The sequence below is a fragment of the Hemitrygon akajei genome, chromosome 7 (genome assembly GCF_048418815.1).
Source record: "Hemitrygon akajei chromosome 7, sHemAka1.3, whole genome shotgun sequence".
Classification (NCBI taxonomy): domain Eukaryota; kingdom Metazoa; phylum Chordata; class Chondrichthyes; order Myliobatiformes; family Dasyatidae; genus Hemitrygon; species Hemitrygon akajei.
Genome location: NC_133130.1, coordinates 141,190,449 through 141,213,842, shown reverse-complemented (window position 1 = coordinate 141,213,842; position 23,394 = coordinate 141,190,449). Strand labels below are relative to the sequence as shown.

The following is a 23,394-nucleotide window of genomic DNA, read 5'->3' as shown; positions in this document are numbered from 1 at the left end:
GCAGATACAACTGTGAGTATATGTGCAGCATTGAACATAAGAGAATCTTGAGTGAAAGAGATTTATCAGTTTCATTTGATCATTCCTGATTGATCCAAAATTATTTAGGTTAAATGTTGATAGAATCAGTTTGGAACTTAAAAAGCAGAAAATGCTGAAAATACTCAGCCAGTCAGACCTCATCTGTGGGAAGAGAAACGGAATGAATGTGTTCAGTTAGGAACTGTGGATATGAATACATTTAAATGGGCGAGTTTCCAAAATGAAGGCCTTTTGTTTTCATGTTCTTTCTAATTAAAGGTTCAACTTTATTGCCAAGAAGCTGAGTAAGCGCTTGATGCAATTAGGATCCAATAAACTACTACCAGTGGGATTGGGTGATGACCAACATGATCTGGGGTAAGAGAGCTCTCTGCAATTCTCTTGAAAACTGCTCTTGAATGCTTTGGTTGATTAACAGAACCATACAATATTCATGTACATACAAAATGTAGCTTGTGTTGTTTCTCAAACTGACTCAACACTAATCCACTTCTGCTAAGCCCTGATACTGTTCCTTATAGTTCTGTTAGAAGGTAACTGCTTTTATGAGTGTAACTAATGATGCTTGAATGGTTTAAAACCTGTGAGCTTAGCAGTAACCATGTTCAGTCCTGGCCTTCCTGTGTTGCAATTGCCTTTCCGTTGTTCACAGGCAAACTTTGCTTTAACGCAGTTGATAGCCACGTTTTATAACACTTCCTTGTGGTTTTTTGAGGGGTCTTTTACTCTCTGGACAATTTGTTGTCTGGATGTGGAATGCAAGCACAGCTGCCTATGTACAATATGGAAACTGGAGTTCTGTAAATGTCAAGCTACTTCTAAGGTAGAGAAGGTGCAATAATAGAGCTAGCTTGGTTCTTTAGAAATGTAGAATTTGACAACAGTTTTTATTTCTGCAGGAATCTTTCTGCATTGTTGTCTATATCATACAGATATACCACTGATCTCAAAACAAGGAATGTGTAGGTTATTGACAAATAACAAAGTTAATACACTGTATGTCATCTTCTCCATATTTGATCTTGGACCTCCTAGCTAATGATATCACACTTCATCTGACCTTTAGCCTATAATCTATGTTCATATTTCACACCCTGGCCAAGTTTGCTGCGGGTTAATCTCAAAGCAGCCATTATTACATGTGAATTAACTGAAATTTTTATTATACTCACGAACTATTTATATTGCAGGCTACTTACTGACTGCGGGTTCCAGCTGCTATACATTATTGTCCATGTATTTTGTGTTTTCTGATGGAATCGTCACATCATCTGCCACTAATATATAAAATGGTTTTCTTCTGAGAGATGCTTCAGAACTAATGTAAATGCTCTTTCCCGTCCAGACCAGATGCTGTAATTGATCCATGGCTAAAAGAATTCTGGGATCACGCTTTAAGAATCTATCCTCTTCCACCAGGGTTAACCATGCTTGGTGATGATGTCATGTAAGTACAGAACAGCAAGCAACTCGGGAGGGAGGCATATGCCTTAGTTGTAGGTTTCTCTGTTGCAAAGTAAAATAGGTTCCGAATGGAGGAGTGAATGATTGGACCAAGAATCTCACACTGGGCAAGATGGATTGTGGCTATGTAGAACTAGCCATTATTGCCCTGTAGATGTGGGTAAAGGAGACCTTGACATCTGCTGCACATCTGATCTGTTGGACAGTAAGCACTGGTTCTGGCATGGTGGTTTATCTTGCACTCTGTTGGACACCATGGGATGCTTCAAAAACACCTCCTGTGGATTCTCAGATTTTTACTATCTTGGCTTGGGATAATGGATTTCTGGGAGCTATCGTTCATCTTTTCAATCAAATTAATTTTGATACAGATGTGCAAGGTGATACATTTGGTAGGAGAAAAATCTGATTTCTTCAGTTAGCAAGAATGTGAATAGGGTCTCCCTTACCTTAATTTTCATCTCCACCAGTAAGTGTGAGAAATTCATGGTCTTTGGCATTGGGATTTAGCCTGCTGTTTCCTCCTTCCCTTTGATCCACCTCGCTTTAGCTCAGGACCCTAATCTCACCCAGCAATGACAATTCAAGTTCTTTTCTTGGTTCCAATATGTAAGCTGATTCTGTTAATGGTTCTCTATCTCACTCTACTTTGTGCTTGCCATCACCACCAGTTTCTGATATATCTTTCACCTCTCAATCCTTGCAAATTGCTGCCCCATCACCAGTCCAAAAACATTGCAGATGGTCAAGTTCCCCAGATCCATGCTTATCTTTGTCAGAATGTTGAATCCCTCCAATTAGATTTCTAACTCTCTACAGTGCTGAAACTTCTCCTGTCATTCTCAGCAGTCTGTTTGAATGGGTTGAGGGAATCCAACTCTCCTTGTCCTTTCTAATATGTCTGCAGCCTTTGAATGCATCTTTCTCCTCCTGTATATCTCCAACTAGAGAAAAATACACACCCCAGGTCCCATTCGTAGCTCTCCAGTTACAGCATGAGTATCATCATCGAAGCTGCTGGAGCTACCCTTGGTTTTCCTCAAGGTTCAGTCCACAGCTCCCTCCTGTTTCTAAATTCCCAGCTGCTCCCTGGCACTGTCATCTGAAAACACTGCATTTGTTTTTGTATGAATGCTCTAAAATCATCCAGTTTTATTTTTAAATCTCCACCTTCTCTACTGACAACTCGTGTGTTGACAATACCTGGCATAATTTTACAACCTCTATCTCTGCTGATTCATTGTGAGTCAATGATATACAATTTCATTTCACTAACCTGACTCCCAGTCCAAACTCTTTCTGAATTGCAAGACTTTTTTTGCCTGATGTGCAGTTCTGGATGCTTAGAAATGTCTTCCAACAAAATATTGTGAACACTAAGCCTTCAGTCTCTGTCACAAATTTAATTTGTATCCAGCAATTTCATCTCTCTGCCTGACATTGAATCCGTCCTGGTGTCACATTTTACCCAGAGGTGAGCCATGAACTAGTACTATTGAAAACCGATCTCTTGTTTGTGTTAGCTTGAGATGAATATTTTGCAAGTATTATCTCCCTCATTCTACTGTATGTCGTCTTCTAAAACTCTGCTGCCTGCGTCTTAACTCACACCAAAACCTGTTCACCCTGCTCTGTTCTTGCTAACCTACAGTGCTTCCTGGTTAAGCAATACTTTGATTTTAAAATTGCAGCTCTTGTTTTGAAATCATTCATAGGAAGCTGCACTCCCTGTCTCCAACTTCTTCTCCAGCTCTAGCATTTACCAAGTCATTCCTGCTTCCCAGGTCTGGGCTCTTGATTTTCTATTTAATGATGTCACCTTTGGTATTGTGCCCCAATCTTTTCCCTTTTTCATTCCTCATCATTAATAGTGCATTATACCTAGTACCGCACTCACTTAACATTTTCCCCAGTCTAAAGAAAACTATCCATCGCCACTCTTTTCACTGCTCTGTTTCTTGTTACGTAACCACCTGGGCTGCTACAGCCTTCTTTTCCCACACCTTTCAATCTGGATGACAGATTACGAAGCATGTTTTGGAATTCCAAAGCTACCACATAAATGCAATTCCATTTTTCACAAAAACCTTTACCAAGTTAGTTAAACTTAATGTGCTTTTAACTAATCTATGTTGGCTTCTTTTAATCAATCCATGCTTGTCCAAGTGAGAGCTTGATGACAAAATTCAGGGTAACATTTGAGTGAAACCCACACATAAGCCATCAAAAGTGAACATAAAAGATAGCACAGCACTAATCTGAATGGGGATTTCTCCTCAAAAATGTCATACAGAAACAGGACTTTCAGATAGTCCATCAACCACCCATTTTACACTAATCGTATAGTAATATTATAATTATTCTTCCCAAAGTCCTGATAACTCCCCCAGATTCTACCCAGGGGCGGCATGGTACAGTACAGTTCAGGTGACCTGGGTTCAATTCCTGCCACTGTCTGTAAAGAGCTTTTACTTTCTCCCTGTGAACGTGTGGATTTGCTCCCACAGTCCAAAGACGTACTGGTCAATTGGTCATTGTAAATTGTTCCGTGATTGGGCCAGGATTAAATTGGGGGATTGCAGGGCACCATGGCTTGAAGGACCAGATGGGCCTGTTCTGTTCTGTATCTCAATAAATAACAAACACACACAAGAAGCAATTGACAATGGCCAATCAACCTAGCAACCTACACACTTCTGGGATGTGGGCGAAAACTGGAGTTTACGGGTAAATTCAAAGAAGGTATGCAGGGAAGAGGATGGTGGGTGCCTGAAATATATTGCCTGGGGTGGTGCTGGAGGCAAATATGATAGAGATTTTCAAGAGGCTGTTGGATAGACATGTGAACATGCAGGAAATCAGTGAATATGGACATTGTGTAGGCAGAAGGGATTAGTTCTGTTGGGCATTTGATTACTTATTTTTTTGGTTTAGCACAACGTTGAAGGCTGAAGACCCTGTTCCTGTGCTATACTGTTCAATGTTTTAAGTCTCTGGAGTAGGGTTTGAACCCGGTGATGTTTGTCTCAGGGATGAGCACTGAACTTGTTCAGCCATTATACTGCAGACTGACGTATCAAACTGCACAAATGACAGTTTTCAGCAGGTTGTTTCAGTGATTGCCAGTATTGGTGAGATTCACTTTGTTGGTTCTAATGAACAATACTACAAATGCTGTAAATATCTAATGGACACAGGAAACTATGGAAAGAGCAGATGAGGCAACATCTGTAGAATGAAATTATTAATATTTCGGGTCAGTGACATTTGCCTAGATTGAAAAGTTCCAGCACTTACGCTTTCATTTTCTTGGCAATATGGACGCTCTATGTTTCAGATCCAAAAGCTTTCTGAATGTGACAAACTTCATCTGATTCCATGTGTAGATTGCCATCAAAGTACCGCTTTCAGTTTGAGGAGGATGCCACCAATGGCGTATTAGTGGGACCTTTTGACACCGACAGACAAATTCCTGGTCCGCCCTCACAGCTCCACCCATTCCCTGCCCGGATGATCGCCAACAAAAGGGTCACAGATGACAACCACTTCCAGGATGTGCGACTGATCACCTTTGATATCACTGGCTCCGGCATCGAGTAAGAAATGTCTGAATCTGTAATTTAAATTTCAAATAGCCTACTATGATTAAACTGTGCAGAGACCCCAGCATCAGACCTCTCTATTTTGTCAGTAATGTCTTTGTGGGGTGGCTGATGAATATTAGTTCTCCCAGTTAATCAGACGAGTTACCCAATCCTATCCCTATTGATTTCCATCTTTCCATTTTGCCAATTGTGGGTGAGAACTCACCTACCTCTGATCCACTTGTGATCAGAAATGCAGATTTGCGTTTAATTTTTAATTTTTATGATGTCAGAACATGCCAATGAAAAGCTTTTGAAGTGTAGTGAAGCTTTTGCAGTGGTGGCTAATTTAAAGTAAAAAAAACACAAGATCCCTGATGTGAAGTTCTGATACTATCTTCCATCCTTTGGGAGTTCTTGTTTCATGGCTGTCTCTGCAAAGAGTAAGAATTTCACCTTGTATACTGTGTACATTCTCTGGTATTAAATTTAACCATTCAGTGTGGTAAATGGCCAGATCATCTATTAATCATATTTGATGGACAAATATTGGCCAAAGCACAAGGAAAACTCGTATGCTTTTCACATGGTGTGATATCAACTTCTGAAAGAAAGTAGTTCCAAGAGTGCAGCATTTCTCAGTACTGCACTGAACTTTCAGTGTTCAGAAAATCCTATTGAGAAATTTGCACTCGCAGTCTATAAAAATGATAAAAATGATTCACGTGGAGGCAAGAGACTGCAGGTGCTGGAATCTGGAACAACAAAAACTTTTGCTGGAAGAACTCAGCAGGTCAGTCAGTATTTGTGGGAGGAAAAGAGTTTTTGACATTTCGGGTCAAAACCATAAAGGAATTGCCAGTGTTTTAGGTCGTATTGGCAGGGTTTCGATCTGAAACGTTGACAATTCCTTTCCACCCACAGATACTTTTCGACACACGTAGTTTCTCTAGCCAATTGTTTGTTGCTGAATGACTCACACATTTCCTGAAATTTCTGTATATTTAAAGCTCAGTTGGTGACAGTGATTTTTGTACCGTATACTTATGGGTAAATACAGGGTTTTGAGAGGATCTGCTCATGGAAATGGAAATGAGGCACTATAGAAAGAGGCCATTCAGTCCATAGTACACATGCTCTTTCAATGATAGTTCAACAGCTCTGACCTTCACCCAAACATCATCAAAATCTTCCCCTTCAAGCAACTGTCTCATTCTGGTTCCTATAAATCTGAATCTACTATAGCTTCAAGCATTTCAATTCAGGTTATAACAATTTATGATATAAAATAAAACTGCTCTTTACTTCACCTCTGGTTCATTTGGAAATTACCCCTCATGTGTGGCCTTCTTTACTGACAATCAAAACATATACAATTTCTTACCTTTTTTTCTGTCAGTCCTTTTGTGATTCTAAACTTCATTAATTTGCCTTTAAGCTTTTTCTGTTCCAGCCCAGCTTTCATACTGAGTTTACATGATTGAAATCCTCACCCTGATATCAATTTGGCTGAACTCCTGTACACTTCTCTGAGCTCCTGATATCTTTCCTGAAGTGTCCTGCTGGAATTGACCACGTTTTTCCAGCCAAGGCCTAAGCAGTGACCTTTGTTTTCAAAACTCAAAACAGGTTTATTGTGGCGAGTGCTGAAGCTGTGATCCTTCTCTCTAATTTGATTTTTCCCTCTGAACTGCAGGTACTCAGCAGGGGACGTAGCAATGATCGAACCTCGAAATTCACCAGACAGCGTGGAGCAGTTCTGTCAGCTCTTTGGCCTGAATCCATGTAAAAGTTTTATCCTGAAGCCCAATGATGCAGGTTGGCTCTTTTGCATGTGATTGTTTGTTGCTATTGAGCATTTGCTAAAAACAGCATTTATTCATAGAATTTAGAGAGTTTATGACACAGAAGATCATTCTACCCACCCTGTCTGTGGTGCTTGGGCAATGAGTTCCAGACCCCTGCCATCTTTTCTTTAAATCATTTTCTTTACCTCTTTTCTAACCTAATTGCTTTAAATCTGCTCCCTTCTTTTTAACACCTCAACTAAGAGTAATTTGTCCTCCATCTAGTCCCTGTCTATGCTGCTCATTATTTTATGTACCTCATGTAAATCTCTCCGTGATCTTCTCTGTTCTAAACAAAATAATCTGAGCTTACCAATTCTTTTCATTATAGATCAAATTTTAAAGTTTTATCCCAGTTTATATCAGATTCAGTGAATTCCCCATTATTAGTGTTCTATTACCTGAAATCTGGCCACGTCTTTATTCTCCCACCTCCATCAGATTGTTTGGCAGTACTAAGTACACTGTTAATGGTGATTCTCCCCTCCTTGTTCTTGTTCAACATATGTCACAGCATTTGATGATCCTTTCAATATTTCCATTTCACAGTCATGCTTGATTCTTTTACCAATATTGCCACTCACCCTTCTTTAATTGCCCTCTCCTGTAAGTAGATCAATAGGCTATTCCTGTCCTTTTCTAAGTATTGTTTCCATAAAAGCCAAAATAGTTCCAGATGGCCATAAATGCACTTACCTGCCTTTTTCATTGTACTTCTTGCAAGTGTGGATAATTATGCACAGCTCTAGTAACTAATTATTGAAGGTTAATTAATGCGCTAACATCTTTTACTTTACCTAAATATGTTTAAAGCCGTACATTTTGTGCATTTTCTTGGAAGTCTTGTATTTGCTCCCATTAATATGTTTATAACCTAATATTTTTGGGCTGGCCGGTGGTATCGTGGCATCAGCACTGGACTTCAAGACACATAGTTCTGAGTTTGAATCTGGCCAGGTCCCAACCTGGGCAGCAGCAGTATTTTGCCACAAAAACCCTACGGACAACTACACTATCCATAGGGTCACCATGAGTCGACGAGGACTCGACGGCACTCAGCAACAACAACAAACCTAACATTTGCCTCTTGGCAAGTCTGTCATCCAATGGTTCAGTGCTTGCCTCGTATCCCTGCACCTCTTAAATTCCAGTTAGCTTTATATAATTCTTCCTCGAATTTTAACTGTGGAGTTTATATCAACATACCCTGCACTTCTTTACAAGGCTGAGGACTGCGCTGAGTTAACCCAGGGAAATGAAAAATAAGGCAAAGAAGTGGGTTTGAGACAGGATCAGCCCTCAATCACATTGAGTGGTGGAACAGCTCATGCTCTCTTCCTGTTTCTGCTTCTTACATTTTTAACATGTAGTGCCAGAAATGCTCGTAATACTCTGAATGTGATCAAACCAAAACATTGCATTAGTTGTGGCATTACAACTGTCCCCATTCGAAGGCCAGTGTTTCTTTAACCTTTTGATTTTCTCTCTATAATATTTTATATATATATATGAGCCCTAATGTTTCTTTGACTGTAGTAATACAGCATCAGAACTGTGCATCAGTTCCCCTATCATTGTAAGCAGCTTGTAAGTTACAGAGTGATATGATAATGGGCATAATGTGATCCCTGGCATTGCCCAACTGTTCAGTAAGATTTCAGCTCCAGTGAAACAATTTCCGATCTCTGACGCTGTCCTGTGCAGATAGGGAAATGGAACACCCAGTCACGTGTCATTGCTGTAATTCTAGAGATGTATTTCTTCTTCTGGCCTTTTCTATTACTGATAATGCTTGAAGGTCATGCTGATCTTCCACCGACAGGAGAATGATGCATGTGCTCATTGTATGCAGAGAGTAAATAGGATGTGCTATCCCAGTTGCACAGAGCTCCTGTGGTTTCCAATCCCTCCCTCAGCAGGTCTCAGGTTTCCCAGAAGAAATGGAAGTAAGTCCAGTTTCAAGTTCCAGACTGTCTTATGGCAGTAAGTGGTGGACACTTGTAGAATCAAAAACATGAGGAAATCCGCAGGTGGTAGAAACCCAAGCAACACACACAAAGTGCTGGAGGAGCCCAACAGCTCAGGTAGCATCTATGGAAAAGAGTAAACAGTCGACATTTCGGGCCAAGACCCTTCGTCAGGAAGGGTTGACAGTTTACTCTTTTCCATAGGTGCATTTTGTGTGTGTTGCGGGGATGACACTTGTATTTCGTTTTGCCACATTTCGTGTTCTATCCAACACGCTGATGACTCTGTTGAAGTCAGCCACTGGCTGCTGACACCTGAAGAATTAGTTATTTTTGTGATTTATTTTATTTAGCGATAAGAGCACGGAGTAGGCTCTTCTGACCCTTCGACTCACGCTTCCTCAACAACCCCACAAACCCCATTAATTCTAATCCACCGATGGCACAATTTAAAATTTATGCCTTTGGACATTGGGAGGAAACTGGAGCATCTGGGGAAAATCCACACATTCCACAGAGAGAACATACAGAGACTCCTTACAGAACGGCACCGGGAATGCAGGACGGGAGTGGGTATATGGAGTTGAGTCACAGGACAGCCAGCAACTGAAAGAGCTAATTGGTCCTCTTTTCCTCGATTCCCTTGTTGCTGTCTTCAGATTTCCTTTGTCCTGCTGTGACTAATATCCCACTCTGTCTCTCCAGCAACACCACTTCCTGCTCGATTGCCGCAGCCCTGCACAATTCAGTACCTAGTTGAGCGATATCTGGACATTAACTGCGTTCCCCGACGCTCCTTTTTCGAGCTTCTATCGTACTTGTCTCCTGATGAGTTAGAGCAGGAGAAGCTGAAGGAATTCAGCTCAGCCGAGGGCCAGGAAGAGTTGTACAGCTACTGCAACAGACTTCGAAGGACCACTTTGGAGGTAGGCCAGATAATAGCTCTTCATGTGATAAAATGTCCCACAACATCTTTGAGCAGCTACTGAGTTTAACACCTTTCAGAATATATTAGAAGACAGCATGAAAAGATAAAGCAGGCAAGTTTAAGGAACATCTTGAAGGTGTTGGTGAGCGTTCCTGATTGTGTAGAATGTGTTCTAGGACTGTGAGAGTTTATGCAACATGTGCACTCCCAGGAGTTTGAAACTGCGCACCAAGACCACCGGACTCAAAAACAGTTACTTTCTCCTAGACCGATCAACAACTCCACCCACTAACCCACCCCTCCACACCCCTCACCACCACTACTTTATCATTTCCTGTCAGTCAACTTATGTACAGACACTCCTGTGCCTAGTGGCACTTTATAGACATTCAATCTCTCTCCCTCTCCCACCTTATATATTTATATTTATTATGTTTTTTTGTTATTGTGTTCTTTATTTTTCTCTGTGTTTTTTTGTGCTGCATTGGATCTGAAATAACAGTTATTTTGCTCTCCTTTACATCTGTGTAAATGCCATTAAACACTCTTAAAGAGTAGGAAGTTAAGACAGAAACCTGGGAACTTTGGAGCCCAGGCAAGTGAAGGTATGGTTTTCAATGGTAGTTAAAATTGAAAGGGTTCAGGGGTCTTGGAGGGTTGCGGGATGGGCAATGGGAACTGGGATCATACTGAAGATTCATGTGCTCAGTCAGAAGATCCTTGTGCACTGACAAGCTACATCGGGTGTGAGGCGACGTATTTGTTCATTGGAAGTGCTGCCTGTACAGATGAGGAGGGTGAAGCTGTCCCAAATTGAGAGATGAGGTGATAATTCTTTCAACAGCACAGAAGCCAGTATATTGGAACAAAGGGAGGCCTGAGAGAAGATGAAGGGTCTCGCCCAAAATGCTGCCTGGCCAGCTGAATTCCTCTGGATTTGTAGCAACTTTACCCAAGAGTGGAGGAGAAGTTGTTCTCCCCAGGGTGGCCGACATGGTGGAGGCATCACTGAAAACTATGTCGATCCTTTGCTGTAGCTTCAAGGCAGTGGCCACATCCTGGAATCTTAGAAAGCTAGCCTGATTTTATTTTACTCCGCTGTACTTGTTTCTGGTTACTAAGCAAGTGTTGAACACTGTAAAAAAATTTTAGTTTCTTGGGATTTTTCCTAGGTTCTGTTCGATTTCTCGAAGACGACAGCTGCCATCCCAGTTGATTATCTCCTGGACCTCATTCCTGAAATTCGACCACGGGCTTTTTCCATCGCTTCTTCCCAGTTGGTAAGGACCCCTCCACATTGGATTTATTTGGGAGAATTTTTGCCCAAATTGGGATAGATTTTCAATTTGCTGATGCAGCATCAAAGCTGCCAATGACACTGTCACACCTGAGACTGTCTGTAACCAGTGGTGCAGTGCTAGCCGGAGCGCATCCGGCACATCTTTAAGAAAAAAGCCAAAATAAACAAGCTAATTAATTAGGTGCCACCCTGGGCGATTTGAGTATCTCAGAAACTGCTGATGTGGGATTTTTACACACAACAGACTCTGGAGTTTACAAAGAATGGTGCCAAAAACAAAAAAACTTCCAGCGAGTGTCTGTTCCGTGAGTGAAAAAATCTTGTTAAATCCACTGTCTGTAACAAGCACATGATCACATGGCGAGGAGAGCCTGGGGACGGGCAGGGTTTGATTCTGTTACCAGATTCATGATTCAGACTATGTAAGTTTGAATCCCACCAGTGGAAGTTCGGACTTTTAGTTCAGTTTAGTAAATCTTTAAAATTAGAGCAGGCAGTGCAGTGGCTCAGTTAGTAGAGCTGCTTCCTCATATTGCCAGAGACCTAGGTTCAATGCTGTCTGTGTGGAGTTTGTATTAAATCCTAAGATTGCATAGGTTTCCTCCAGGTGTTCCAGTTTCCTCCCACATCCCAAAGATGCGCAGGTTGGTAGGTGAATTAGCCACTATATATTACTGCTAATGTGTAGGTGAGTGGTAGAATCGGGGAGAGTTGATGAGAAATGGTGGAGAATAAAATGGGATTAATGTAAGGTGGGTGTGAATGGGTAGGTGATGTCGACATGCAAGTGGATGGAAGAACCTGCTTCTGAGCTGTATCCCTCCAGGCCTCGGAAGAGCAAACCTCGTTTAGTGGTCAGGCTCTGGAAAGGATCTTATTGGTATGGAGTGCCCTGTAGGAATGAAACTTCTTGTTCTTGGGCTGTGGGGATGAGACAGGAGAGTGAGGCTTACGGTGTAGATCCACCAAGCTGCAATTGAATAGAGAAGCTGGTGTGAGGAGTGGTCTAGCCTGTGTCTCACATTTCAGGGCCAACAAATGACAGTCTTCATAATGACCTCCAGGAACCAAAATTTACAAATAGTATCTTCCCACTTTTACTTCTTACAAACAGAGCATTTTGATCTCCAAACATTGCTAGTGTCAGGCATCCTACACACCAGCACAGAAACATAGAAAACCTACAGCACAATACAGGCCCTTCAGCTCACAAAGCTGTGCTGAAAATGTCCTTACCTTAGAAATTACCTAGAGTTACCGACAGCCCTCTATTTTTCTGAGCTCCATGTACTATCCACCTATCCAGGAGTCTCTTAAAAGACCCTATCGTATTTGCCTCCACCATCATCGCTGGCAGCCCATTCCACGCACTCACCACTCTCTGCATAAAAAATCCTTACCCCTGACATCTCCTCTGTACCTACTTTCAAGCACCTTAAAACTGTGCCCTCTTGTGCTTGCTATTTCAGCCCTGGGAGAAAGCTTCTTGTCTATCCACACGATCAATGCCTTTCATCATCTTATACACCTCTATCAGGTCACCTCTCATCCTCCATCGCTCCAAGGAGAAAAGGCCGAGTTCACTCAACATATTCTCATAAAGCATGCTCCCCAATCCAGGCAACATCCTTGTAAATCTCCTTTGCACCCTTTCTATGGTTTCCACATCCTTCCTGTAGTGAGGCGACCAGAACTGAGCACAGTACTCTTTAAGTGGGATCTAACCAGGGTCCTATATAGCTGTAACATTACCCCTCTGCTCTTAAACTCAGGCCCACGATTGATGAAGGCCAATGCACCGTATGCCTTCTTAACCACAGTGTCAACCTGCGCAGCAGCTTTGAGTGTCCTATGGACTCGGACCCCAAGATCCCTCTGATCCTCTACACTGCCAAGAGTCTTACCATTAATACTATCTTCTGCCGTCATATTTGACTTAGCAAAATAAACCACCTCACTTATCTGGGTTGAACTCCATCTGCCACTTCTCAGCCCAGTTTTGCATTCTATCGATGTCCCACTGGTGAAATGCTGCCAACATTGCAGCCAATTCTAGTCTCTCACATTGGCTTGTACATTATCGCTATGGTGCTGTTGTTTGGCTGCAAGATGTTGAGAGGATCTGTGAGCTGTAAGAAGCAGGGGATTTTTGCCTCATTACTGTGGAGAAAAAAGAATGCTGCCATGTTCCAGGCAATGATTTTCTGGTGCTTGCTTCCAAAGCTGATAGAAATACTCCAGAATTTTGACTATCAGGCTGTTCTTCTTGTATACCCCCAGACTGTGCTCGCAGAATATAGGTCATCCCTTGTGCAACCAGAAACAGACTGTATCTGGTGGTTTTAGAACATCATGTGACCCCAGACAGGGTCTTTTATCTATGCATGAACCTGTGAGACATCCAGTAGTTCATTTGTACGGGTTTCTACCCGATGATGGATTTCCAGGCTAAGACCACTCTTACCCTTCACTTTTTCATTCGGGGCTGGTACAAGTGTGGAACAAGCTGCCAGCAGAAGTGGTAGCTTCCGATTCTATTGTAACATTTAAAAGAAATTTGGATAGGTATATGAATGGGAAGGGTTTGTAGAGAGATGGTCAGGTTGCAGGTAGATGGGACTTGGCAGAAGATCAGGTTGGCATGGACTGGATGAGCTGAAGAGCCTGTTACTGTGCTGTAGTACCTCAATGACTGAGTGCTTCGGTGCCCTTCGATGAAAGAGATGCCGTGGCCTTCTCTGACTGGTAGGTTGTGTGTCTCTGAACCTCCCCTCACTTACTACAGAAACCCATCTCTCATGAGTTTACCTTCATGCTGACAATTTCCAGTTAATTATTTAATGTTATGTAGCAGACTGTAACCTGTGAGATGCAGTGTTGGCGAAAATGAGAATCCGTTATAGGAGATCATGGTGGTTAGTCAGGATATGCGCACTTCAATCATCCAGGCCTCAAGCCAAAGGATAGGGGGAGCTTGTGCCTCATTTAGTAGCAAACGCTGTGAAGATCATATTTGAATGGAAATCAATGTGCATTTCATATTCTCAGTCTTTTTCCTGGTTCCCAGGCTCACCCCGGACAGATTCAGATTCTGATGGCAGTTGTTCAGTACAAGACCAAGTTGAAGAAGCCTCGACATGGTGTGTGTTCCAGTTGGCTGGCATCCCAGAACCCACAGCAGGGTAAGCCTCGCCTGGTACTCCCCGTGGTGTGCTTTGGCCAGTGATTCTTCGTCGGGAAAGGCTTTGGCTCTTCCTTTTTCTATTGCTGTGTGTTGATCCTACTGGCTAGCCCTCTCCATTCCCCATTCAATGTTGGTACCCACAACCAAAAAACCTTAACTTTTCATCCTTTATTGATTGTACCCCATATGATCTCTGATTTATTTTTTTTCCCCACTCCTCTGTTGCTACCCCTGATGATGTTTTGACTGTGGCTTCCAGGGACTTGATCATAAGGTTCTCAGTTTTTTTATTTTGGCTTAACTGTCTCGATCTTCCTCCCAACCTTATCCTTCCTCTTTCTCTCCACTTCTAAAACTTCATCAAAGCCCATTCCTCTGCCCTAGCTGTGTATCTTCCTCTTTGCTGGGTATCAGTTCCTTTATAAGGCAGAGCAGACTCATTGGCCCAATGTGTCAGCTCTGCCATTTCATCATGGCTGATCCATTTCCCTCAGCCACAATCTCCTGCCTTCTCCCTGTATCCATTCATGCCCTGACCAATCAAAAATCTATCAACCTCTGCCTTAAATGTACCCAATGTCTTGGCCACCACAGCCGTCTGTGGCAACAAATTCCACAGATTCACCTGTCTCTTGAGAAAGAAGTTCCTCCTCATCTCCATTCTAAATGGATGTACCTCTATTCTGAGGCTGTGCCCTCTGGTCTTAGACTCTCCCACCATAAGAAACATCCTCCCCAATCTACTCTATTCAGGCCTTCCAACATTCAGTAGGTTTCAATTAGGTCCCCCCTCATTAGACCATAAAACCATAAGATATAGGAACAGAAGTAGGCCATTTGGCCCATCGAATCTGCTCTGCCATTCAATCATGGGCTGATGCAATTCTTACAGTTATCCCCACTCCCCTGGCTTCTCCCCATACCCTTTGATGCCCTAGCTAATCAAGAACCTATCTATCTCTGCCTTAAATGCACCCAATGACTTGGCCTCCACTGCCAACCATAGCAACAAATTCCACAGATTTACCACCCTCTGACTAATTTCTCCACATCTGTGTTCTAAATGGACGTCCTTCAATCCTGAAGTTGTGCCTGCTTGTCCTAGACTTCCCTACCATGGGAAATAACTTTGCCATATCTAATCTGCTCAGACCTTTTAACATTCAGAATGTTTCTATGAGATCCCCCCTCATTCTCCTGAACTCCAGGGAATACAGCTCAAGAGGTTAACCTTTAGGGTATCCTGCACAAGGACTCCCAAGTCCCTTTGCATCTCTGCATTTTGAATTCTCTCCCCCATCTAAATAATAGTCTGCCTGTTTATTTCTTCCACCAAAGTGCATGACCATACACTTTCCAACATTGTATTTCGTTTGCCACTTCTTTGCCCATTCCCCTACACTATCTAAATCTCTCTGCAGGCTCTCTTTCCTCAACACTACCCACTTCTCCACCCATCTTTGTACCATCGGCAAATTTAGTCACAAATCCATTAATCCCATAGTCCAAATCAATGACATACATCATAAAAAGCAGCAGTCCCAACACCGACCCCTGTGGAACTCCACTGGTAACCTGCAGCCAGCCAGAATAGGATCCCTTTATTCCCGCTCTCTGTTTTCTGCTGACCAGCCAATGCTCCACCCATGCTAGTAACTTCCTTGTAATTCTATGGGCTCTTATCTTGCTAAGCAGCCTCATGTGCAGCACTTTGTCAAAGGCCTACTGAAAATCCAAGTACTCCACATCTACTACATTTCTTTTGTCTACCCTGCTTGTAATTTCCTCAAAGAATTGCAGTAGGTTTGTCAGGCAGGATTTTCCTTTCAGGAAACCGTTCTGACTTTGGCCTATCTTGTAATGTGCTTCCAGATATTCCGTAATCTCATCTGTAACAATCGATTCCAACAACTTCCCAACCACTGATGTCAGGCTAACAGGTCTATAGTTTCCCTTCTGCTGCCTCCCACCCTACTTAAATAGCAGAGTAACATTTGCAATTTTCCAGTCATCCGGTACAATGCCAGAATCTATAGATTCTTGAAAGAACATCATTAATGCCTCCACAATCACTCCAGCTACTTCTTCAGAACCTGAGGGTGCATTCCATCAGGTCCAGGAGATTTATCCACCCTCAGACCATTAAGCTTCCTGAGCACCTTCTCAGTCGTAATTTTCAGTGCACAAACTTCATTTCCCTGACGTTCTTGAATGTCCGGTATACTGAAGATGTCTTCCACTGTGAAGACCAATGCAAAATACGCATTCAGTTCCTCTGCCCTCTTTCATTACAATATCTCCAGCATCATTTTGTATTGGTCCTATGTCTACCCTCAATTCTCTTTTACCCTTTATATACTTTAAAAAGCTTTTAGTACCTTCTTTGATATTAGAGTAATTTTCACTGCACATACTTCACTTCCCTGACACTCTTGAATGTCTGGTATACTGCAGATGTATTCCACTGTGAAGAATGATGCAAAATTCTTTTCAATTTCAGTGAGTATCAGAGTTTCCCTTCTCCTAGCAGGCTACCATCCAAGGCCGATGAGCCCCACTTGCCTGATGAAGGATCTTGGCTCAATATGTCATCTGTTTACTCTTTTCCATAGATGCTGCCTGGCCTGCTGAGTTCCTCGAGCATTTTGTGTGTGTTGCTTTGGATTTTTAGCATCTGCATATTTTCTTGTGTTTGTGGTCTACCATACCTAGAGCACTGGGTAGAGATATGATCTCCTTACCTCTCAGACTGGGCATTGTTCACAGCAAAGGCTGACCAGATTTACTCCAAGGCTGGTAGGGCAGTTGTATGAGAAGAGATTTGGTTGAATAAGCCTATCTGTGCTGGAGTTTATAAGAATGAGAGAAGATCTCATTGATATACTTTAAAATTTTAACAGGGTTAAGCAGATGATTGAGCAAGGATGGTTCCCCATGCCAGGCTTTCTAGAACAAGGGAATCAAGATCTCAGAATAGAGGGCAGAAAATTGAGTACTTAGAAGGCGGTAAACCTGTGGAAATCTTTACCAGTGAAGATGATGGAGGCCCATTCACTGACGGTAATAAAGAAAGAGGCAGACAGATCTCCAGACACAAATGGATTTGTGGAGACACCAAGAATATGTCATTGGCACAGAGGATCAGGCATGGTTGCACTGAGTGGACCAATGGACCAAATGGAAGGTTACACCTATTTTAAGCATAGCTCCCCTCTGTAACAAATTATCATAGAAGATTACAGCACAGTACAGGTCCTTCAGCCCTCCATGTTGTGCCGACCCATATAATCCTTTAAAAAAAGTACTAAACCCACACTACCCCATAACCCTCTATTTTTCTTTCATCCATGTGCCTGTCCAAGAGACTCTTAAATACCCCTAATATTGTAGCCTCCACCACTATCCCTGGCAAGTCATTCCAGGCACTCACAACCTTCTGTTTAAAAAAATTTACCCCTGATATCTCCCCTAAACTTCCCTCCCTTAATTTTGTACATATGCCCTCTGGTGTTTGCTATTGGTGCCCTGGGAAACAGGTACTGACTATCCACCCTATCTATGCCTCTCATAATCTTGTAGACCTCTATCAAGTCCCCTCTCATTCTTCTACACTCCAAATAGAAAAGTCCCAGCTCTGCTAACCTTGCTTCATATGACTTGTTCTCCAAACCAGGCAACATCCTGGTAAATCTCCTCTGCAGCCTCTCCATAGCTTTCACATCCTTCCTGTAATGAGGTGACCAGAATTGAACACAATACTCCCTAAGTGCGGTCTCACCAGAGATTTGTAGAGTTGCAACATGACCTCTCTACTCTTGAACTCAATCCCCCGTTAATGAAGCCTAGCATCCCATAGGCCTTCTTAACTACCCTATCAATCTGCGTAGCGACTTTGAGGGATGTATGGATTTGAATCCCAAGGTCCCTTTGTTCATCCACACTCTTAAGTAACTGACCATTAATCCTGTACTCAGTCTTCTGGTTTGTCCTTCCAAAATGCATCACCTCACACTTATCCAGATTGAACTCCCATCTTCCATTTTTCTGCCCAACTCTGCAGCCTGCCTATATCCTCTTGTAACCTTCAACAACCTGCAGCTCCATCCACAACTCCTCCAATCTTCGTGTCATCCGCAAACTTACTCACCCATCCTTCTGCCTCTACATCCAGGTCATTTATAAAAATCACAAATAGCAGGCGTCCCAGGACAGATCCCTGCGGCACTCCACTAGTCACCGACCTCCAGGCAGAATACTTTCCTTCCACAACTACCCTCTGCTTTCTTCCTTTAAGCCAATTTTTTATCCAAACAGCCAAGGTTCCACTTATCCCATGCCTCATGACTTTCTGGATGAGTCTCTCGTGAGGGACCTTGTCAAATGCCTTGCTAAAGTCCATGTAGACCACATCCACTGCCCAACCCTCATCAATTTCTTTTATTACCTCTTCAAAAAACTCTATCGGGCTCGTAAGGCACGATCTTCCCTTCACAAAGCCATGTTGACTATCCATGAGTAGACTGTACTTCTCCAAATGCTCATAGATCCTGCCCTTAAGAATCCTTTCAAGTAGTTTGCAAACCACCGACGTAAGACTCACCGGTCTATAGTTCCCAGGTTTCTCCCTATTACCTTTTTTAAACAAGGGAACTACATTTGCCATTCTCCAGTCCTCCGGCGCTTCCCCTGTAGCCAGAGGATTCAAAGATCATAGCTAATGCTCCAGAGATCTCTTCTGTCAATTCCCACAACAACCTGGGGTGTATCATATCCGGCCCTGGGGATTTATCAATCTTAGTGTTTTTAAGAAGATCCAGCATTTCTTCTTCCTTAATCTCCACATTGTCCAGCACACAGGCCTGCTCTATTTCGACCTCACCCTGATCAAGATCCTTTTCACTTGTGAATACTGAAGCAAAGTATTCATTTAGGACCTCCTCTGCCTCCAGGCACATGTTGCCCTCTTTATCCTTTAGTGGTCCCACCTTCGTTCTCGTCATCCTCCTGTTCTTCACATATGCATAGAATGCCTTGGGGTTCTCCTTAATCCTACGTGCCAAGGCCTTCTCATGCCGCCTTCGAGCTCTCCTAAGTCCTTTCTTTAGCTCCTTCCTGGCTACCCTATATTTCTCAAGAGCCCCTCCTACTTCCTGCTTCTTATATCTAACATATGCTTCCTTTTTCCTCTTGACGAGTTGCCTCACGTGTTTCGTCAGCCACGGTTCCCTTTTCCTACCATTTTTTCCTTGCCTCAGTGGGACAAACCTATCCTGAACCCAGCTCAAGTAGTCCCTAAACTTCTCCCACGTTACTTCTGTTACATTACTTCAAAGGGGAAACCCTTTGAACATCTGTTTCCAATTTACTCTCGCTAGTTCCTGCCTCATCCCTTCAAAGTTAGCTCTTCCCCAATTAAGCACTTTACCATTTCATTTGATTTTATCCCTTTCCATAGCTATGCTGAAGCTAAGGGAGTTGTGGTCACTCTCACCAAAATACTCCCCCACCAAGAGGTCTGTCACCTGACCAGGTTAATTACCCAGAACTAGATCCAGTATAGCCTCTCCTCTCATCGGCCGGTCCACATTCTGTGTCAGGAATCTTTCTTGAACACACCTGACAAATTCAGCCCCATCTATCCCCCTTGCACTCAGGAGGTGCCAGTCAATATGAGGGAAGTTGAAATCACCCATAACTACTACCTTGTATTTTGTGCACCACTCTAAAATCTGCCTACTTATCTGCTCCTTGGTGTCCCGAGGGCTATTTGGGGGCCTATAGACTACTCCCAGCACAGTGATTGATCCCTTCCTATTTCTGACTTCCACCCAGACCGACTCAGTAGACACTCCCTCTGCAGAATCCTCCCTTTCTATAGCCGTGATACTATCCCTGATCAGCAATGCCACTCCCTCCCATCCTATTCCTTTTAAAACACCTGAACCCCGGGACCTGCATCATCCAATCCTGCCCTTCCTCCAACCAAGTTTCAGTAACGGCCACAACATCGTAGTTCCACGTACTAATCCATGCTCTAAGTTCATCCTCCTTGTTCCTAATACTCCTAGCATTGAAATAGACACATTTCAACCCCTTTAACTGGCTACAATTATGTTTCATCCCCTGCCTGTCCTTCCTCATCAACTCAGAATTCTTAGCATCATGCCCTTGTCCTTCTACCTTAATCCCTGCACTCACATTCTGATTCCCACCCCCCTGCCAAACTAGTTTAAACCCTCTCCAACAGCTCTGTCAAACCTGCCCACCAGGATATTGGTCCCCCTGGGATTCAAGTGCAACCCATCCTTTTTGTACAGGTCACACCTGCCCCAAAAGAGGTCCCAATGATCCAGAAATCTGAATCCCTGCCTCCTGCTCCAATCCCTCAGCTACACATTTATCCTCCACCTCATTCTATTCCTATTCTCACTGTCGCATGGCACAGGCAGTAATCCTGAGATTACTACCTTTGAGCTCCTGCTTTTCAACTTCCTTCCTAACTCCCTATAGTCTTCTTTCAAGACCTCTTCCCTTTTCCTGCCTATGTCATTGGTACCAAAACGTACCACAACCTCTGGCTGTTCTCCCTCCCACTGCAGGATTAAGGCAGTTTACTGTTTAGTGATAGTGGAGAATTATCCTTTGAGCACTTACTTTGTTAAAATACTCATGAGTCACTTCACAGCAGTGGTCTGTTAGGTTTCTACTGAACATGAACCCTGTCCCATTAATTGTAGCAGTGAGTAGGACAAGTGAAAGGTGATTCAGTCAGTACAGCTGCCTAAGGCTCTATGGTTAGAAAATGTCAGGTACTAATTAACTCAAATTTCCCTGCAGCATTTCAATTTTTAGCCAAAAACCTTGAACTTAATGAGACATTACTTTATCAGTCATTAAGTGCATCAGTTACAGGCAATCATTAAATATATGATTGTATACTTGACTGGGTTTAGACTTTATCTCATTTCCCCAGTGACAGATAGACAGTAGTAACAGTTTTGCCGCTGTAGTTATTTCAGTAACCATATATTATTAAAGTTCAAACACGAGGAAATCTGCAGATGCTGGAAGTTGCAATTTTTAAGGTTCTGCTGAGCTTTAGTTAGGGATCCTTGTCACCAAAAGTCACCTTACTACATCAGTTCATCGAACAAATTGCTAAACTCACACAGCAACAAGGAGTATCCTTGCCAAGATTGAGACAAAAAGCATCAGATGCTGGAAATCTGAAATTAAAAAAGAAAATGCCTGAAATACTCTGCAGGTCAGGCTGCATCTGTTCTGATGAAAGATCATCCTGAAAACATAATTCTGTCTCGCCCTACTGCTGTCTAACCTGCTGAGTGCTTCCAGAATTTTCTATTTTTGATCATTATCAAGATCTATGTCTAAGCTTAACATCTTTTTCAATATTTTTCAATCTACTTTAACAGTAATTGTGAAATTCATTCCTACATATGTCGGTTGTAGAGTGAGATGTTTAACATAGTAAAACTACTGGTTCCTCTATCAAAATCAGATTCAATCAGGTTTATTTTTGCTGACTTAGATTATGTGAAATTTGTTGTTTTGTGGCTGTAATACAGTGCAAAGACATAACATTACTATCAATTACAAAATTAGATAAATAGTGCAAAACAAAGAAATAATGAGGTAGTGGACAATTCATAAATCTAATAGTGAAGGGGAAGAAGCTTTTTTTTATCTGGAGTTGTGGGCTTCAGAAAGGCTTCATGCCGATACTCAGTCCCATTCACAATTTTACCAATCTACTAATTTATATCTTCCCCCAAAATCTTCCAGTAACCCTTCTGTCTTAATTTTAGAAATGTTCTGGAAAAAAAAACATATATCTTAAACGTGCAGCCTTCAGAAGGAGAGATTAGAGGAGGCAGATAGTCCATAATATGATGGTATCAATGAATTCTTTAGGAGAATGATTTCCCTGGTGCTGCCTGGTGCAATCTCACATTATCTTCCTTAGTCACTGACCTACTTTGTAAAGGTTATTTGCTATGACTAAATCTCCTTGTTCTCCTCCTGCAGGTGATGTGTATGTGCCACTGTGGGTGAAGGAGGGGACGTTGCAGTTTCCTACAGACACTGAAACACCCATTATCATGGTTGGACCAGGCACAGGGGTGGCACCATTCCGAGCAGCAATACAAGAACGTGTTGCAAAGGGGAGAAAAGGTCAGAGATTGTTAGCTCAAATTAATGTTTATTCCTTTAGAGTTTATGTTCCACAGACTTTTACCACCTTTAATGGGATCCAGCTTCTACCTTTTTATTAGAATATAAAAAAAGAATTTCCACCTACTTGGGATATATCCAGATGTCCCAGGTCTGCTTCCTGCAGCCATCTCTGATGGTGCCACATGCAACATGCAGTGACTTGTGTCTGAAACAGAGAGCCTGTCTCTAACCCTCTAGTCCCAAAATCCACGATCAAAGTCTACAGACCAATTGGGCTGTGAGTGGCACAGCGCAGAGGCCCTGACCCAGAGCAGTTTAAGGATGTATTAAACACCTTTAAAAGTATACTACTTGAGAATAATTAAAGACATTAAGGTAATTTTAGTAAAAAGTAACTCCATTCCCTATGCCTCCTATTCCGTGTGGCTAGATTCTACATTAAGGGTGTTAATGATTCTGTGTCTAGTCTGATTTGGTATAGAATCCAAGAGGCAATCAACTCCACCCACCCCCAGAATATTGCAGGTCCTTAAGGAAGGTGAACAGACAGTTGCGACCTTCCACACTATAGACAATAGGTGCAGGAGTAGGCCATTCGGCCCTTCTAGCCAGCACTGCCATTCACTGTGATCATGGCTGATCATACACAATCAGTACCCCGTTCCTGCCCTCTCCCCATATCCCTTGACCCCGCTATCTATAAGAGCTCTATCTAACTCTCTCTTGAATGCATCCAGAGACTTGGCTTCTACTGCCTTCTGGGACAGAGCATTCCACATATCCACCACTCTCAGGGTGAAAAAGTTTTTCCACATCTCAGTTCTAAATAGCCTATCCCTTATTCTTAAACTGTGGCCTCTAGTTTTGGACTCACCCATCAGT

At 42.5% G+C, this 23,394-nt stretch overlaps 1 protein-coding gene across 2 annotated transcripts in view; it reads left to right on the top strand.

Moving 5' to 3' along the window:
• ndor1 (NADPH dependent diflavin oxidoreductase 1) overlaps positions 1-23,394 on the top strand; it is a 52,217-nt gene that overhangs the window by 14,138 nt on the left and 14,685 nt on the right. For both annotated transcript variants that reach the window (XM_073052144.1, XM_073052146.1), the window contains exons 6-13: positions 301-399; positions 1,388-1,489; positions 4,893-5,102; positions 6,787-6,908; positions 9,610-9,830; positions 11,005-11,112; positions 14,200-14,314; positions 22,363-22,509. In XM_073052144.1, the coding sequence (XP_072908245.1) occupies positions 301-399; positions 1,388-1,489; positions 4,893-5,102; positions 6,787-6,908; positions 9,610-9,830; positions 11,005-11,112; positions 14,200-14,314; positions 22,363-22,509 (1,124 nt within the window). The remainder of the gene's footprint in view (positions 1-300; positions 400-1,387; positions 1,490-4,892; positions 5,103-6,786; positions 6,909-9,609; positions 9,831-11,004; positions 11,113-14,199; positions 14,315-22,362; positions 22,510-23,394) is intronic.